This window comes from Tachyglossus aculeatus, chromosome 12 (genome assembly GCF_015852505.1).
Source record: "Tachyglossus aculeatus isolate mTacAcu1 chromosome 12, mTacAcu1.pri, whole genome shotgun sequence".
Taxonomy (NCBI): Eukaryota; Metazoa; Chordata; class Mammalia; order Monotremata; family Tachyglossidae; genus Tachyglossus; species Tachyglossus aculeatus.
The window spans coordinates 44,431,237-44,450,438 of record NC_052077.1 but is presented as its reverse complement, the minus strand read 5'-3'; the positions used below and the strand labels follow the sequence as shown (position 1 = coordinate 44,450,438).

At 49.8% G+C, this 19,202-nt stretch overlaps 1 protein-coding gene across 1 annotated transcript in view; it reads right to left on the bottom strand.

Annotated features, from left to right (window-relative positions):
• Nucleotides 1–14,465, bottom strand: part of LOC119935654 — a 43,414-nt gene extending 28,949 nt beyond the window's left edge. The window contains exons 1-8 of the mRNA XM_038755073.1: nucleotides 14,360–14,465; nucleotides 13,821–13,879; nucleotides 11,315–11,477; nucleotides 9,725–9,831; nucleotides 7,911–8,070; nucleotides 4,649–4,758; nucleotides 4,185–4,344; nucleotides 2,919–3,028 (exon numbers count right to left, since the gene is read on the bottom strand). Of these exons, the coding sequence (XP_038611001.1) occupies nucleotides 2,919–3,028; nucleotides 4,185–4,344; nucleotides 4,649–4,758; nucleotides 7,911–8,070; nucleotides 9,725–9,831; nucleotides 11,315–11,477; nucleotides 13,821–13,878 (868 nt within the window). The 5' untranslated portion in view covers nucleotide 13,879; nucleotides 14,360–14,465. The remainder of the gene's footprint in view (nucleotides 1–2,918; nucleotides 3,029–4,184; nucleotides 4,345–4,648; nucleotides 4,759–7,910; nucleotides 8,071–9,724; nucleotides 9,832–11,314; nucleotides 11,478–13,820; nucleotides 13,880–14,359) is intronic.
• Nucleotides 14,466–19,202: the final 4,737 nt, after the last annotated feature.

Genomic DNA, 19,202 nt, shown 5'->3' with positions numbered 1-19,202 from the left:
GCACCCTTTATTCACTCTTCCCTCGGCCCCACAGCACTTATGTACATATTCGTAATTATTTATATTAATGTTTGTCTCCCCCTATGGACTGTAAGCTACCTGTGGGCCGGGAATGTGTCTGTTATATTGTTGTGTTGTAGTCTCCCAACTACATTAGTTTAATAATAATAATAATAATAATGGCATTTGTTAAGCGCTTACTATGTGCAAAACACTGTTCTAAACGCTGGGGAGGATACAAGGTGATCAGGTTGTCCCACGTGGGGCTCACAGTCTTAATCCCCATTTTACAGATGAGGGAACTGAGGCACAGAGAAGTGAAGTGGCTTGCCCAAATCACGTAGCTGACAATTGGGGGATCCGGGATTTGAACCCATGACCTTTGACTCCCAAGCCCGTGCTCTTTCCATTGAGCCACGTAGAGTAAGTGCTCAATAAATACGGTTGATTGATTGCAGTTCCTGATCACCAGTGTGTGTCAGCTACGAGCCACTAGAGGTCACCCCTATCTCACCGGCCTTATAATAATAATAAATAATAATGATGGCATTTATTAAGCGCTTACTATGTGCAAAGCACTGTTCTAAGCGCTGGGGTAGATACAAGGTAATCAAGTTGTCCCACGTGGGGCTCACAGACTTAATCCCCATTTTCCAGATGAGGGAACTGAGGCCCAGAGAAGTTAAGTGATTTGCCCAAAGTCACACAGTTGACAAGTGGCGGAGCCGGCATTTGAACCCATGACCTGATGAACGGAGAAGGGAGGAGGCTTTGCGACTCTGCTCATTTTCTTCCATTTCCATCGTCTATCTCATCCTCTCTCCCTCTTTTTCCCTTCCTGCCCTTCTCCCTCTCTCCTTTCTCCCTCCGTTTTTTCCTGCCTTCCTCCCCTTTCCTCTTCTGGGCTCCCCCGCATCCAGCACTGTTATACTGCTGCATTTTTCACGTCCCACTTTGACTGCTGCATCAGCTTGCCTCTTCACTGACCTCCTTGATTCCTGTCTCTCTCCTCTCCAGTCCATACTTATCTCTGCTGCTCAAATCATTTTTCTACAAAACCGTTCAGTCGATATTTCCCCACTGCTCAAAAACTCCATTTGTTGCTCACTCATCTATTCTCCAACAGAAATTCTTTACCACCCGCTCCTCCAGATTGTAAATTCGTCGTGGACAGAGAATATGTCTACATGGTAAAACTCTGTTATTTTGCAGTCTCCCAAATGCTCAGTACAGTGCTGTGCACAAAGTAAGCGCTACAGTTGATTTTGCCTTCAAGGCACCCTACTGTTCCCCTCCTACCTTACCTACCTGATAATAATAATAATAATGATGGCATTTATTAAGCACTTACTATGTGCAAAGCACTGTTCTAAGCGCTGGGGGGATACAAGTTAATCAGGTTGTCCCACGGGGGGCTCACAGTCTTCATCCCCATTTTACAGTTGAGGTAACTGAGGCACAGAGAAGTGAAGTGACTTGCCTAAAGTCACACAGCTGACAAGTGGCAGGGCCGGGATTTGAACCCATTACCTCTGACTCCCAAGCCCGTGCTCTTTCCATTAAGCCATACTGCTTCTACTGCAACCCAGCACACTCACTTCATTCCTCTAATGCCAACCTACTCTGTCTACCTTTATCTCCTTTGCCTTGATGCCAATCCCTTGCCCACATCCTCTCTTTGGCATGGACCTCTCTCACCCTTCATATCCAATAGACCACCACTGTCCCCACATTCAAAGTCCTCCTAAAATCACACCTCTTCCAAGAGGCCCTCCCTGAAAACATCCCTAATTTCCCCTACCTGCCTTCCCCTCTGTGTCTACTATGCCCTCAGATCTGAATCCCTCGGATACTTGATATTCGCACCTCACCATCAGCTCTACAGCACTTATGTACATAATAATAATAATAATAATAATAATAATAACCGTATTTATTAAGTGCTTACTATGCACAAAACACTGTTCTAAGTACTGGGGAGGTTACAAGGTGATGAGATTGTCCCTCGGGGGGCTCATAGACTTCATCCCCATTCTACAGATGACGTAACTGAGGCCCAGAGAAGTTAAGTGACTTGCCCAAAGTCACACAGCTGACAATTGGCAGAACCTGGATTTGAACCCATGACCTCTGACTCCAAAGCCCGTGCTCTTTCCACTGAGCCACACTGCTTCTCTATCCTTACATTGCGATTTCTCCTATCTGTAATTTATTTTAATGTCTGCCTCCTCCTCCAGACTATAAACTTCTTTTGGGCAGGGTTAGTATCTACTTATTCTATTGCATTGTACTTTCCCGAGAGCTTAGTACAGTGCTTTGCACGCAGTGTGACCTCAATAAATTTCTTGATTGACTGATATCCTGGGCATATTGTTCGGCCAGTGCCCTGCACCCCCTGCTTCCCCTCCTATGATCTAAGCCCGGATGGATGGATGGATGGATGGATGGATGGATGGATGGATGGACAGATGGATGGGCTTCTATCTGGTCAGTCTGGTATCTGCAGGGGCTCCCCCAACCCCTCCCGAGAGATTGGGGGGACGCACACCGACGCTCTATAGCCATCAGGGAGCCTCAGAGGACTGGGTGCTGCTACTATCACAAATGCCCGAAGTTTCCAAGGGAAACGACTGCGATATAATGATAATAATAATTGCGGTATTTGTTAAGTGCTTACTATGTGCCAGGCACTGTACTAAGCGCTGGGGTGAATACAAGCAAATTGGATTGGACACAGTCCCTGTCCTGCATAGGGCTCACAGTCTTAATCCCCAGTTTACTAATGAGGTAACTGAGGCCCAGAGAAGTGAAGTGACTTGCCTAAGGCCACACAGTGGACATGTAGCTGAGCCGGGATGCGGTGCCTGGGGGTCAGGAGCATGGGCCCCGCGGAGTCACGTGGATAGAGAAGTCCTTACCAGGCAGGGGGCTCTGGCAGGCTAGGAGGCTGTACCCTGACACAGCATGCGGCGTCGGCAGGGAAGAGCTGGGTGACCCGCTTTGCGACGTCTTAAGGAGACAAACGTTCCTACCGGGCACATTGGGAGCCGTGTTATCATTTATTCATCCATTCAATCGTATTTATTGAGCGCTTACTGTGTTCGCAGCACTCCACTAAGCACTTGGGAAAGTATACTACAGCAATAAAGAGAGACAATCCCAGCCCAGAACAAGCTCACAGTCTGGGGGGTGGGGTGGGGGGGAGACAGACATCAATACAAGCAAACAGGCATCACTATAAATAAATACAAAATTACAGATATATGCATAAGTGTTGTAGGGCAGAGGGTGGGGAAGCAAAGGGAATCAGGGTGATGCAGAAGAGAGTGGGAGATGAGGAAAAGTGGGGCTTAGTCTGGGAAGGCCTCTTGGAGGAAATGTGCCTTCAGTTAGGGCTTTGAAGGGGTGAGATTGCCGATGTCTGTCGGATTTGAGGAGGGAGGGCATTCCAGGCCAGAGTTAGGACATGGACCAGGGGTCGGCGGCGAGGCAAACGAGATGGAGGCACAGTGAGAAGGTAAGCATCAGAGTAATGAACTCTGGGCAGGCAGGGAAACCGATCCTGGTGGGTCCCAAGCAGAGGCCAATTCGTCCGGAAGTGGAGGAGGCCGAGGGAGCATAGGAGACCGAGAAGGAGGGGTTGGGGAAGAGGCGGACTGGGACAGAGGCGGGGAGAGGAGTTGGCAGTAGGGCATTGGTTAATGCATTGTCTTTACTAGTCGCTGTGCTAGGCTTTCAGCTCCACGGCAACCTGACTCCCTGGTGGGCAGGGCCTGAGGGAGGCCTGAGTGCCTGATTCCCACGGTAAAAGGAGCCTCTTCTCCTCCCACTCCCTTGCACTAGAACTTGCACCCTTTATTCATTCCTCCATAGCATTTAGAACACTTATGTATGTATCTGTAATTTAATGTATTTATTTACATTAACGTCTGTCTCCCCCTCTAGTCTGTAAGCTCATCGTGGGCAAGGAATGTGTCTATCAACTCTGTTATATTGTTCTCTCCCAAGTGCTTAGTACGGTGTTCTGGACACAGTGAATGCTCAATAAATGTGATTGATTGATTGATCACAGGGGTGGCCGGGGACCCTCCCCCTGACTCCCCTGATTGAGAATTTCCTCCCTCCTGCACCAGATGGCGGGTCCCTGGGGGAACGGTCAGCCTGCCGCCTGGGCCCGCACTCACCTCTGGGCCTCTGGGGTCCACGCATTAGTGTGGAAGGTGAAAAAGAGGCAGCTGGGATGGTAAGTGCAGGCAGTTTGGCAGACAAAGGCATCTGGGGTGACCATCTTGGCCACATCATCATCGGAAAAAGCCATGTCCTGGAAAATGTCCCGGATACAACCTAAGGCCAGAGGGGGATGGGGATGGGGACAGAGGAGCCTGGAGAAACAGCCACATGCAGAGTGCCCATGCTGGCACCCCAAACCACCCACACAGAGTCCAGCCCAATGTCCACTCAACCACCCATGCAATGCCTGGGACAGCACCCCAAACCACCCCTGCAGCACCCAATCCAGTGCCCAACAGCCCCCAGCAAGCCCAGCCCAAAGGCCACCATGCAGTGTGGCCTCTTATTATTTCTCCCGGCCAATATTCCCATGCACTCCTGGTTCAGTTGGTGCTGAAGACTGGTGCACCAGCATTACCCGTGTGGGAGAGGGCACAGGCCTTCAGCGAGAATCCAGACACCACCCCATCCATCATCTTCACTGTGGTCGGAGCACCAGTTGAGCTGTGTTTCAGCAGACAGGTATTCCTGAGGATAGGGAGAGGAGAGGAGAGCAGGACATTTTGGCCAGTTATATGGTCAGTGCTGAGCGGAAGGAGGCAGAGGGAGGAATGGAAAACAGTTCCTACTTCACCAGAACCTCCCCAGACCACCTTCACTTGTACTGCAATGGGGCCGAGCTCCTCAATCAGTCCATCAATAGTGTTCACTGGGTGCCAGCTATGTTCTGGGCAGGTGCCGGCTGTGTGCAGGACACTGCCCTGGGTGCTTGCTGGGTGCAGAGCACTGTACTGAGTGCCTGCTTTGTGAATGTCTGCTGAACTGCTAAAGAAAAAATAGGGCCAAGTGGATAGAGCACAGGTCCTGGGAGTCAGAGGACCTGGGTTCTAATCCCTGCTCTACCACTTTCATTCATTCAATTCAATCGTATTTATTGAGCACTTACTGTGTGCAGAGCACTGTACTAAGCACTTGGGAAGTACAAGCTGGCATCATATAGAGACGGTCCCTACCCAACAACGGGCTCACAGTCTAGAAGGGGGAGACAGACAACAAAACAAAACATGTGGACAGGTGACCTGTCACCAGAATAAATAAAAATAGAGCTAGATGCACATCATTAACAAAATAAATAGAATAGTAAATATGTACAAGTAAAATTAATAGAGTAATGAATCTGTACATACATATATACAGGTGCTGTGGGGAGGGGAAAGACTAGACTGTGAGCCCGCTGTTGGGTATGGACTGTCTCTATATGTTGCAAACTTGTACTTCCCAAGCGCTTAGTACAGTGCTCTGCACGCAGTAAGCGCTCAATAAATACGATTGAATGAATGAAGGAGGTAGAGCAGGGCGGTGGGGAGGAGGAGAGGAAAAGGCAGGGGCTCAGTCTGGGAAGGCCTCCTGGAGGAAGTGAGCTCTCAGTAGGGCTTTGAAGGGAGGAAGAGAGCTAGCTTGGCGAATGTGTGGAGGGAAGGCATTCCGGGCCATTGGGAGGACGTGGGCCAGGGGTCGACGGCGGGACAGGCAAGAACGAGGCACAGTGAGGAGGTTAGTGGCAGAGGAGCGGAGAGTACTGGCTGGGCTGTAGAAGGAGAGAAGGGAGGTGAGGTAGGAGGGGGCGAGGTGATGGACAGTCTTGAAGCCGAGATCAGGCAAAAACTTCTCACCCTCAGCTTCAAGGCTGTCCATCACCTCACCCCCTCCTACCTCACCTCCCTTCTCTCCTTCTACAGCACAGCCCGTACTCTCCGCTCCTCTGCCACTAACCTCCTCACTGTGCCTCGTTCTCGCCTGTCCCACCGTCGACCCCTGGCCCACGTCCTCCCACTGGCCCGGAATGCCTTCCCTCCACACATTCGCCAAGCTAGCTCTCTTCCTCCCTTCAAAGCCCTACTGAGAGCTCACTTCCTCCAGGAGGCCTTCCCAGACTGAGCTCCCTCCTTCCTCTCCCTCTCCTCCCCCTCCCCATCCCCTCCGCCTTACCTCCTTCCCCTCCCCACAGCACCTGTATATATGTATATATGTTTGTACTTATTTGTAGTTATTTGTACTTGTATTTATTACTCTATTTATTTTATTTGTACATATTCTATTTATTTTATTTTGTTAATATGTTTTGTTTTGTTCTCTATCTCCCCCTTCTAGACTGTGAGCCCATTGTTGGGTAGGGACCGTCTCTATATGTTGCCAACTTATACTTCCCAAGCGCTTAGTACAGTGCACTGCACACAGTAAGCGCTCAATAAATACGATTTAATGAATGAATGAATGAGTGAGGAGTTTTAGCTTGATGTGTAGGTTGACTGGCAGCCACTGGAGATTTTTGTCTGCTCTGTGGCCTGGGCAAGTCTTTTTTATGGTATTTGTTAACCGCTTACTAAGTGCCAAGCACTGTTAAAAGCGCTGGGGTAGATACAAGGTAATCAGCGTGGGGCTCACAGTTTTAGTCCTCACTTTACAGGTGAGGTAACTGGGGCACAGAGAAGTGAAGCGACTTGCCCAAGGTCACACAACAGACAAGTGGCAGAGTCTGGATTAGAACCCACGCCCTCTGACTCCCAAGCCCGTGCTCTTTCCCCTAAACCAATTCACTCCTCTGTGCCTTAGTTACCTCATCTGTAAAATGGGGGTGAAGAAAGTGTCCGTCCTAACCCCTGACTGTGATTTAAACGGGGAAAAGGATATTTTTCCACTTAGTGATTATTTATTTAGGTATTTATCAAGCGGATGCTCTGTGTCAAATGCTGTGCTAAACGCTGGGGGAGACCCAGAGTAATCAGATCAGACTCAGTCTCGGTCCGCTGCTGGGTTCACAGTCGCTTCAACCCGATAATAATAATAATGATGGTATTCATTCATTCATTCATTCAATCGTATTTATTGAGCGCTTACTGTGTGCAAAGCACTATACTAAGCGCTTGGGAAGTACAAGTTGGCAACATATACAGACGGTCCCTACCCAACAGTGGGCTCACAGTCTAGAAGGGGGAAGCGCTTACTATGTGCCAAGCACTGTTCTAGGCGCTGGGGAGGTTACAAGGTGATCAGGTTGTCCCATGGGGGGCTCACGGTTTTAATCCTCATTTTACAGATGAGGTCACTGAGGCCCGGAGAAGTTAAGTGACTTGTCCAAGGTCACACAGCTGACTAGCTCTCTTCCTCCCTTCAAGGCCCTACTGAGAGCTCACCTCCTCCAGGAGGCCTTCCCAGACTGAGCCCCTTCCTTCCTCTCCATCCTCCACATCTTACCTCCTTCCCTTCCCCACAGCACCTGTATATATGTATATATCTTTGTACATATTTATTACTCTATCTATTTATCTTACTTGTACATATCCATTCTATTTATTTTATTTTGTTAGTGTGTTTGGTTTTGTTCTCTGTCTCCCCCTTCTAGACTGTGAGCCCGCCGTTGGGTAGGGACTGTCTCTATGTGTTGCCGACTTGTACTTCCCAAGCGCTTAGTATAGTGCTCTGCACACAGTAAGCGCTCAATAAATGCGATTGATTGATGATTGACAGTTGGCAGAGCCGGGATTTGAACCCATGACCTCTGACTCCAAAGCCCGGGCTCTTTCCACTGAGCCACGCTGCCTCACTTCGCAAGGCCTCCCCCCACCAACAAGCCCACCCCCGAACCCCCGACCCGCCATCCGGCCGCTGCCAGCGCTCACCGGTTGGCAGGGCTGTGGAAGTGCTGCGTGGCGAAGGTGAAGAACTGGCAGCGGGCGTCGTCCGTGCACCTCCGCTGGCACTCGTCCTCGCTCCGGGCCCTGCTGCGGTCGTGGTTGGTCCCCCGCATGTCCAGCCCGGGGTGGACCTCGCGGCTGCAAGCTGCCCCGGGACAGAGGCGGCGATCTCGTTTCCACCGTCACACCGGCCCCAGAGGCATCGAAACTGTCAGCCCCACGGGGGACAGGGAACCCTATTTGCTTGTACCCACTCCAGCACTTACTACAATGCCTGTATATATGTTTGTACATATTTATTACTCTAATTATTTTATTTGTACATATTTATTCTATTGATTTTATTTTGTTAATATGTTTTGTTTTGTTCTCTGTCTCCCCCTTCTAGACTGTGAGCTGTCTAGACTGTGACTGGGAACTGAGGCCCAGAGAAGTTAAGTGACTTGCCCAAAGCTGTCTAGACTGTGGCTCAGTTGGGTAGGGACCGTCTCTATATGTTGTCAACTTGGACTTCCCAAGCGCTTAGTACAGTGCTCTGCACACAGTAAGCGCTCAATAAATAAGATTGAATGAATGAATGAATGAATGCCTGGCACGTAGTGAGCGCTTAACAAATACCACTTTTATTACAATTATTATTACTGCTCCTCACCCTGCACACCCGAGCAGGGACAGCTCAGTCCCTCATACTCTCTTCGTCCCGCCCCTTCTCTCCCTCCCACTCGCCCTCTCTCTCCCCATCTCCTTTTCTTCCTCCCCTCTTCCTCTCTTCCACCCACCCCATCTCCCTTTCACCCCATTCCCTCCAATAATAATAATAATAATAACAATAATAATAATAATAATAATAATAATAATGGTATTTGTTAAGCGCTTGCACTGTTTTAGGCGCTGGGGTAGATACAAGGTTATCAGGTTGTCCCATGTGGGCCTCATAGTCTTCATCCCCATTTTACAGATGAGGTCGCTGAGGCACAGAGAAATTAAGCGACTTGCCCAAAGTCATACAGCTGACAAGTGGCGAAGGCGGGATTAGAACCCACGACTTCTGACTCCCAAAGCCGTGCTGTTTCCAGTAAGGCAAGATGTTTATTAATAATAATAATAATAATAATAATGGCATTTATTAAGCGCTTACTATGGGCAAAGCACTGTTCTAAGCGCTTGGGAGGTTACAAGGTGATCAGGTTGTCCCACGGGGGGCTCACAGTCTTCATCCCCATTTTACAGATGAGAGAACTGAGGCCCAGAGAAGTTAAGTGACTTGCCCAAAGTCACACAGCTGACAATTGGCGGAGCCGGGATTTGAACCCATGACCTCTGACTCCAAAGCCCGTGCTCTTTCCACTGAGCCACGCTGTTTCTCATCCACCCCCTCTCCCCATTCTCCAGCCCTCTCATTGCCGTCTCCCATTCCTCGCCCTGGGCGGGTTTGATCTCGGTCCAGGACTGCTGTTTGGGGATGGTAAGGGAGAGGGGGAGGAAATGGGGTTGGGGAGGGGGCGGAGAGGCAGGGGAGGGAGGGAGTGGGAGTGGGAGGGAACAGGGAGAGGGAGGAGGTGGAGAAAGAGAGGAAGGCGGGGTTTGGGGGAAGGGGGATGGTGCTTTATTTTGTTAATATGTTTGTTTTGTTTTGTTCTCTGTCTCCCCCTTCTAGACTGTGAGCCCACTGTTGGATGGGGACCGTCTCTATATGTTGCCAACTTGTACTTCCCAAGCACTTAGTACAGTGCTCTGCACACAGTAAGCGCTCAATAAATACGATTGATTGATTGATTGATTGATTGGGGCTAACTCACGGCTGATGAGGTGGCCGCAGTGCTTGAAGGAATGTCCCGACACGGCCCCAGCCACGGCCACGCGGGGCAGGGTTTCTGTGACGCTGTCCTTCAAGTAGCATCGGAACCTGGGGGGTCGAGTCGCCCATCTCAGGGGAGGTGGGCCGTCCAGGGAAACCCCCCTCCCCGTCTGGGGCTCGCCCACCTAGAACCCCTCCGAAATCCGGTCGATCTCCGCCCGCCGTCCCGCCCAGCAAAACCTGGTACTCAGGCGAGGGTACCAACCCACGTCTCCAGAAACGGAGACAGAGCAGACAAGGACAGAGACAGAGTAGAGAAAAACAGAGCAGACAGAGGGCAGAGACATAATCAGAGCAGAGACAGACTGAGCAGAAACAGAGAGCAGACAGGGTCAGAAGCAGAGCAGAAACAAAACAGAGCAGACAGGGCAGAGGCAGAGGCAGAACAGAGACAGCCAGACTGAACAGAAACAGAGACAGAGCAGACAAGATCAGAGGCAGAGCAGACACAAACAGCAGACAGGGCAGAGGCAGAGGCAGAGCAGAGGCCGTCAGACAGCAAAAACAGAGACAGAGCAGACAAGGTCAGAGACAGATAGGAAGACAGAGACTACAGCAGAGACAGACAGACAGCAGAAAGGCATACAGAGACACAGAGAGAACAGAGACAGGCAGAGAAGAGAGCGGATAGAGACAGAATGAGAGGACGGAGACGGACAAAAAAGACAGAGTAAGAGACAAAATCAGAAGGAACAGAGACAGGCAGAGAAGAGAGCAGATAGAGATAGAATGAGAGGACGGAGACGGACAAAAAAGACAGATAGAGTAAGAGACAAAATCAGAGAGAACAGAGACAGGCAGAGATGAGAGTGGATAGAGACAGAATCAGAGGACGGAGACAGACAAAAAAGACAGAGTCAGAGACAAAATCAGAGGACAGAGACAGAAGAGGCAGACAGAGCAGAATCAGAGACAAAGTCAGAGGACAGAAACAGACAGAAGAGGCAGACACAGCAGAGACAGGCAGAGCAGAGACAGAGCAGGCAGCAGAAAGAGACAGAACTTTCGTTAATTCACTCATTCAATCGTATTTATTGATTACTTACCGTGTGCAGAACACTGTACTAAAGCGCTTGGAAAGTACAATTCAGCATTAGAGAGAGACAGTCCCTGCCCGCATAGAGCTCACAGTCTGGGGAGGGGAAGAGATAGGCATCAATACAAGTAAACAAGCATGACAGAAGGCCTTTTTTTCGGAGAATCGTAATGTAAGAGGCTGTCAAAGGCAGAGGGATGTCCTGAATGACCTCCTCGCGTCGCGCCCTTCGGACAGCGCAGACGGGGTCTGGGTTCGAGTCCAGGCCACGCGGGACGGAGAAGGGAGTCTACCTAAATCGGGAGCCCACCAGGTAAGAGTTGGGCAGCCCTGCCTAGTACAGTGCTCTGCGCCCAGTAAGCGCTCAATAAATACGATTGAATGACTGAGTTCCGGCCTCCCCCACCGGTGGCCCCAAAAAACCCAGGGGAGCGGGATTGGGGGGACGGGGAGAGGCGGGGGCGAGGAGACGGGAGTGCCCCCTCCCCACCTCACCAGCGGTTTTCGTCCTGCACAGTGTGCGCGGGGAGGAAGCTGAAGAGGAGGCAGCGCGGGTGGAAGGTGCAGAGAAGGCGGCAGTGGTCAGCGCTGGGGGCGAAGACGGCACCCAAGTCCCCGCCCTTGAAGAAGGTATCTTCGTGGAGCCGCGTCACACAGTCTGGGACATGGCCAGAGGAGGGGTCTGCTCAGCCGGGGACCCCCAGGGGGACCCTCAGGAGGAGAGGGAAGCTCGGGCCTTCCGCGAGCGGCCGCCGCTGCCCCTGGCTGCTAAGGGGTAAGGAGAGCGGCGATACTATCCCCATTTTTCAGAGGAGGAAACTGAGGAAACAGAAGCCAGGGAGGTCACCCAGAGGGTCAGCGGCGGAGCCGGGGCTACAAACCGGGTCTCCGGACCCCCATCCAGGCTGTGCTGGGACGGGAACGTGGCTTAGTGGAAAGATCCCGGGCTTGGGAGTCAGAGGGTGTGGGTTCTAATCCCGGCTCCGCCACTTGTCTGCTGTGTGACCCTGGGCAAGCCGTTTCACTTCTCTGGGCCTCAGTTACCTCATCTGTAAAACGGGGATTGAGATTGTGAGCCCCACGTGGGACCACCTGATTACCTTGTTTCTATCCCAGAGCTTAGAACAGTGCTTGGCACATAGTAAGTGCTTAACAAAACCATAATAATTATTATTAATTATTAATCTCCGGAGCTCCTGCGCCTACCCCGCCAGCCTCTCCCATCCCCTTCCCAACCCACGTAGAGAAACAGCGTGGCTTTTAGTGGATTAGAACACTGGCCTGGGAGTCAGAAGGTCATGGGTTCTAATCCCGACTCTGCCCGACATGTCTACTGTGTGACCTTGGGCAAATTACTTCTCCTCTCTGGGCCTCATTTACCTCATCTGTAAAATGGGGATTAAGAGTATGAGCCCTATGTGGGACAGGGACTATGTCCAACCTGACTGCCTTGTATCTACCCCAACGCTTAGAATAGTGTTTGACACATAGTAATAGTTTAACAAGTGTTATTACTACTAATAATAATAATTGTGGTATTTGCTGAGCGCTTGCTATGTGCCGAGCATTGTTCTAAGCGCTAAAATAGAGACAAGGGAATAATAATAATAATAATGGCATTTATTAAGCGTTTACTATGTGCAGAGCACTGTTCTAAGCGCTGGGGAGATTACAAGGTGATCACGTTGTCCCACGGGGGGGCTCACAGTCTTCATCCCCATTTTACAGATGAGGTAACTGAGGCCCAGAGAAGTTAAGTGACTCGCCCAAAGTCACACAGTTAATTGGCGGAGCGGGGATTTGAAAACATGACCTCTGACTCCAAAGCCCATGCTCTTCCCACTGAGCCATGCTGCTTCTCCATCAGGTTGTCCCACGTCGGGCCCATTTTACAGATGAGGGAACTGAAGCTCAGAGAAGTTAAGTGGCTTGCCCAAGGTCAGACAGTAGACAATATTATCATTGTTATTATTATTCCCCCAGCAACTCGAAGCGCTCCCGGGGTCGGGTTACGTCTGGCAGTTGTCGGGAGCAGGGGCAGGGGCGGGGGCAGCCCAGTTAACTTTGTCCGTTAGCTCTGTCTCCTAACCCTCCCGCCTCCCCTGCTATTTAGCGCCCGTGGGTCCGGGGGATTGACTGTGGGAGACCCTTGCGGATCCTCTCGGCCCTCGGAGTAGCACTGTGGGCCTCCCTCTCCGTTGTGGATATTCTGTGCTCCCTCCCCGCCCCCCAAATTCCGACCTCGCTACCCCCTCTTTTGGCCGCGCTGTGTCCACCCCCGGCCTGGACTTCGGTCTCCCTCCTCCCCCCTCTCTCCCCCTCCCCCCGGCCGCGCTGTGTCCCCCTCCCCATCCAAGCACTAGGGAAGGAGCGTGGCTTAGTGACGAGAGTACGGGCTTGGGAGTCAGAGGACGTGGGTTCTAGTCCCGGCTCTGCCACTTGTCTGGTGTGGGACCTTGGACAAGTCACTTAACTTCTCTATGGCTGAGTGACCTCATCTTTAAAGTGGGGATTAAGACTGTGAGTCCCATGGGGGACAACCTGATTACCTTGTATCTACTCCGGCGTTTAGAACAGTGCTTGGCACATAGTAAAGGCTTAACAAATACCATTATTATTATTATTATTATTATTGTTACCCAAGACCGGAACCGTAGGGTCTCCACATGGGGCGGAACCCTTCATTCATTCATTCATTCATTCATTCAATCGTATTTATTGAGCGCTTACTGTGTGCAGAGCACTGTACTAAGCGCTTGGGAAGTACAAGTTGGCAACATATAGAGACAGTCCCTACCCAACAGTGGGCTCACAGTCTAGAAGGGACTCACAGTCTAGAAGGGGACTGCGGGAGGCTGACCGCAGGTTCAGGGGCCTTCTGCCCCAACCCTGCCCGGCCCAGACGTCGTGGACGGTCACTTTCCCCCCAGGTGAGTATGTGACCCCCCACCCCCAACATCCCCCTGTTATGTCCCCGCTCGCCAAGCCTCCCTTTACTCACCACTGGCCACGGCGGCGAAGAGACTCAAGAAATAAACCCACTGGCAACCTGGCGGCATCCTGCAAAAGCAACGACCCTCTGTGCCGGGTCCGGCCTGGCCCTCAAAACCGCCCCCAGTGCAGGGACCCCCCTCCAGCGGGGGAGGGCAAGCTTCCTGGGAAGACTCGAACAGCGGGGAACCCAGGGGTCCTGATCCCTGGAGGGGATGCTGTTGGCTGCCCTTCTCGAGAAAAACCCCGGAGTTCCGCACCCCTTTCACTCAAGACTTAAATCATCATCAATCGTATTTATTGAGCGCTTACTGTGTGCAGAGCACTGTACTAAGCGCTTGGGAAGTACAAGTTGGCAACATATAGAGACAGTTCCTACCCAACAGTGGGCTCACAGTCTAAAAGACTTAAATAGTGTGGAGGGGTCACGGCCCGGGCCCTGAGACTCTCTGCCGTTAGGGTCTCCACCCTAGGCCATCCGAAGGAGGTTTACTGTCGTTCCAGTTGGCGATCATGGCCTTGCCCGGGGGAGTTCCGCGCCTCCGGTACCTGCAAGCCGGGCCGGAGCTGCGAATGAACCGGTGTCCCTCCGTGGCGGCTCGGTTGGTCCGGAGGCTCGACTTGGCCGGAGGCTCGGCCAGAAGGCAATGTTGACCTTACTGTCTCTCCCGGCCTGCCAGCTCAGCGCTTTCCCGGTCAGTGGCCCCAGCGGATTCTAGTCTCTCGGTGGGCGGGACGTGGTCATTCATTAGGCACTTTGAGGACCACTGGGGGGTCATTGCTGCTTGACTAATAGTGATGGTACTTGTTAAGCGCTTACTATGTGCCAAGCACCGCCCTAAGCTCTGGGAAAGATAATAATAATAATGATGATGGTATTTGTTAAGCGAAAAGCACTGTTCTAAGCTCTGGGAAAGATAATAATAAAAATGTGAGCCCCACGTGGGACAACCTGATCACCTTGTATCCCCCCCAGCGCTTAGAACAGTGCTTTGCACATAGTAAGCGCTTAACAAATGCCATTATTATTATTATTATTATGGTATTTGTTAAGTGGTCACTAGGGGGGTCATTGCTGCTTGACTAATAGTGATGGTACTTGTTAAGCGCTTACTATGTGCTAAGCACCACCCTAAGCTCTGGGAAAGATAATAACAATAATAATGACAATAATAATGATGGTATTTGTTAAGCGAAAAGCACGGTTCTAAGCTCTGGGAAAGATAATAATAATAATAATTATGGTATTTGTTAAGTGGTCACTAGGGGACCACTAGGGGGGATCATTGCTGCTTGACTAATAGTGATGGTACTTGTTAAGCACTTACTATGTGCCAAGCACCGCTCTAAGCTCTGGGAAAGATAATAATAATAATAATGACAATAATAATGATGGTATTTGTTAAGCGAAAAGCACCGTTCTAAGCTCTGGGAAAGATAATAATAATAATAATGGTATTTGTTAAGTGGTCACTAGGGGACCACTAGGGGGGTCATTGCTGCTTGACTAATAGTGATGGTACTTGTTAAGTGCTTACTATGTGCCAAGCACCGCTCTAAGCTCTGGGAAAGATAATAATCATAATAATAACAATAATAATGATGGTATTTGTTAAGCAAAAAGCACTGTTCTAAGCTCTGGGAAAGATAATAATAATAATGATGATATTTGTTAAGTGGTCACTAGAGGACCACTAGGGGGATCATTGCTGCTTGACCAATAGTGATGGTACTTGTTAAGCGCTTACTATGTGCCAAGCACCACTCTAAGCTCTGGGAAAGATAATAATCATAATAACGACAATAATAATGATGGTATTTGTTAAGCAAAAAGCACTGTTCTAAGCTCTGAGAAAGATAATAATAATAATAATGGTATTTGTTAAGCGCTTAACTATGTGCCAGGCACTGTACTAAGCGCTGGGGTTGATACAAGCAAATCGGGTTGGACACAGTCCCTGTCCCATGTGGGGCTCACAGTCTCAATCCCCATTTTACAGATGAGGTAACTGAGACCCAGAGAAGTGAAGTGACTTGCCCAAGGTCACACAGCAGACAAGTGGCCAAGCCAGGAATAGAACCCATGACCTTCTGACTCCCAGGCCTGTGCTCTATCCACTAAGCCATGTTGCTTCTCAGATATCTCTTAAAGATAATAATAATTATTATTATTAGAATAATGATGGTTTTTGTTAAGTGCTTACTATGTGTTAAGCGCTGTTCTAAACTCTGGAAAAGATAGTAATAATAATAATAACGATAATAATAATAATGATGGTATTTGTTAAGCACTTTCTATGTGCCAAACACTGTTCTAAGTTCTGGGAAAGATAATAATCATAATAATGATAATAATAATGATGGTATTTGTTAAGTGCTTACTATGTGCCAAGCAGAGTTCTAAGCGCTGGAGTAGATACAAGGTAATCAAGTTGTCCCACGTGGGGCTCAGTCTTAATTCCTCTTCTACAGATGAGTTAACTGAAGCACCGAGAAGTTAAGTGACTTGCCCAAAGTCACACAGCTGACAAGTGGCAGAGCTGGGGTTAGAACCCACGACCTCTGACTCCCAAGCCCGTGCTCTTTCCACTAAGCCACAGTGCTTCTCGGTTGGACACAGTCCCTGTCCCACATGGGGCTCACAGTCTCAGTCCCCATTTTATAGATGAGGCAACTGAGGCACAGAGAAGTGAAGTGACTTGCCCAAGTAGAGGATTCAGGATTAGAACCCACGACTTTTGACTCCCAAGCCCATGCTTTTGCCACTAGGCCATGCTGCTTCTCTGTGCTGTGTGTAGAGTGCTGTTCATCCTGGTCTGAGGGCCGGTGCTACTCCCGAACTCCTGGGTTGACTTTCAGGAGCAAGTAACATAGTTTCCCTCAAAGGGCCGAGCTAACTTCCAGGGGTAACCTAATCCTTCCTGCTAATGGGGTAATTTAGTGTTCCCCACAAAAGTGTTGGACCAACTCCCAGGGGTAATCTAGCGCCTCCCCAAAAGTGCAGAACTGACTTCCAGTGGTAAACCAGTGCTTCCCACAAAAGTGCTGGTCCGACTCCCAGGGGTAACTAATGCCTTCCCCAGAGTGCTGGGTTGACTCCCAGGGCTAATCTAACGCCTCCCGCAAAGTGCTGGGCTGATTAATTCTTCCTCTATAGTGCTGAACCGATCCCTCGGGGTAAAATTTAGTGCTGTCCATGAAAGTGGTGGACCGACTATCAGCGTGAACCTAACAACCTCCTTTCCTGCCTAGTGCCGAATTGGCTTCCAAGAGTAACCTTAGGCTACCAATTCTCTTCTATTGTAGTCTCCCAAGCGCTTAGTATAGTGCTCTGCACATAGTAATTTGTGTTACTATGTAATTAATTATGTACTATGTAGTAATTAATTACTATTAATTAATTAATTGCTATTAGTAATTAATTACTATGTAATTAAGTAATTGGCGCTCCTCCACCGCTAATCTCCTCACCGTACCTCGTTCTCGCTTGTCCCGCCATCGACCCCCGGCCCACGTCATCCCCCGGGCCTGGAATGCCCTCCCTCTGCCCATCTGCCAAGCTAGCTCTCTTCCTCCCTTCAAGGCCCTACTGAGAGCTCACCTCCTCCAGGAGGCCTTCCCAGACTGAGCCCCTTCCTTCCTCTCCCCCTCGTCTCCCTCTCCATCCCCCCATCTTTCCTCCTTCCCTTCCCCACAGCACCCGTATATATGTATGTATGTTTGTACATATTTATTATTCTATTTATTTATTTATTTATTTTACTTGTACATATCTATTCTATTTATTTTATTTTGTTAGTATGTTTGGTTTTGTTCTCTGTCTTCCCCTTTTAGACTGTGAACCCACTGTTGGGTAGGGAATGTCTCTATATGTTGCCAATTTGTACTTCCCAAGCGCTTAGTACAGTGTTCTGCACATAGTAAGCGCTCAATAAATACGATTGATGGTGATGATGATAGTAAGCGCTCAATTCATTCATTCATTCAATCGATTTATTGAGCGCTTACTGTGTGCAGAGCACTATACTAAGCGCTTGGGAAGTACAAGTTGGCAACATATAGAGACGGTCCCTACCCAACAGCGAGCTCAATAAATACCATTGAGTGAGAGATTAGGAAACGCAGGCTCCCAGGCTTTTACCGCAAAGAGGAGACACTTATGAATTCCCCCTTTAATGGACCGAGGACTCAGCACACACTCAATTTTCCTTGTTTTGAGCTTCCAGAAAACGAGAAAGCAGACTCCCCAGGGGTTATCGAGGTGGGCCAGACAGGTGGTCAGGCCGGGTCCTCCCAATCCCCCCCGCCCTACCTCCTTCCCCTCCCCACAGCACCTGTATATATGTTTATACAGATTTATTACTCTATTTATTTTACTTGTACATATTTACTCTTCTATTTATTTTGTTAATGATGTGCATTTAGCTTTAATTCTATTTATTCTGACGACTTGATCCCTGTCCACATGTTTTGTTTTGTGTCTGTCTCCCCCTTCTAGACTGTGAGCCCTTTGTTTGCCTGTGAGCCTCTTCCTCCCTTCAAAGCCCTACTGAGAGCTCACCTCCCCCAGGAGGCCTTCCCAGACTGAGCCCCCCCCTTCCTCTCCCCCTCCTCCCCTTCCCCATCCCCCCCGCCTTACCTCCTTCCCCTCTCCACAGAACCTGTATATATGTATATATGTTTGTACGTATTTATTACTCTATTTTATTTGAACATATTTATTCCTTTTTTTTATTTTGTTAATATGTTCTGCTTTGTTTTCTGTCTCCCCCTTCTAGACTGTGAGCCCGCTGTTGGGTAGGGACCGTCTCTATATGTTGCCAACTTGTACTTCCCAAGCGCTTAGTACAGTGCTCTGCACACAGTAAGCGCTCAATAAATACGATCGAATGAATGAATATGGAGCCGTGGGCTTTCCCTGATGTCCGTCAGACCCTCGCCACTGCCCGTTGCCTAAGCACCTGTTCCGTCTCCGGCGGGGACCACAGCCATTTCCAGCCCTCACATACGCCCCAGTCTTCTCCGATCCCGGGGAACAGCCAAGACCGCAGAAAGCATTGTGGCTTAGTGGAAAGAGCCCGGGTTTAAGAGTCAGAGGCCGTGGGTTCTGATCCCAGCTCCACCACTTGTCAGCTGTGTGACTTTGGCCAAGTCACTTAACTTGTCTGTGCCTCAGTGATCTCAACTGTAAAATGGGGATTAAGACTGTTAAGCCCCACGTGGGACAACCTGATTACCTTGTAACTACCCCAGCGCTTAGAACAGTGCTTGGCACATAATAAGGGCTTGACAAATACCATTATTATTATTACCGGAGCAGAGCCCCCGTAGCTTGTCCCCAAAAGCCCCAATCCGGAAGCCCGGGGCCCAGCTGCAGGGCGCTGGAATAGAG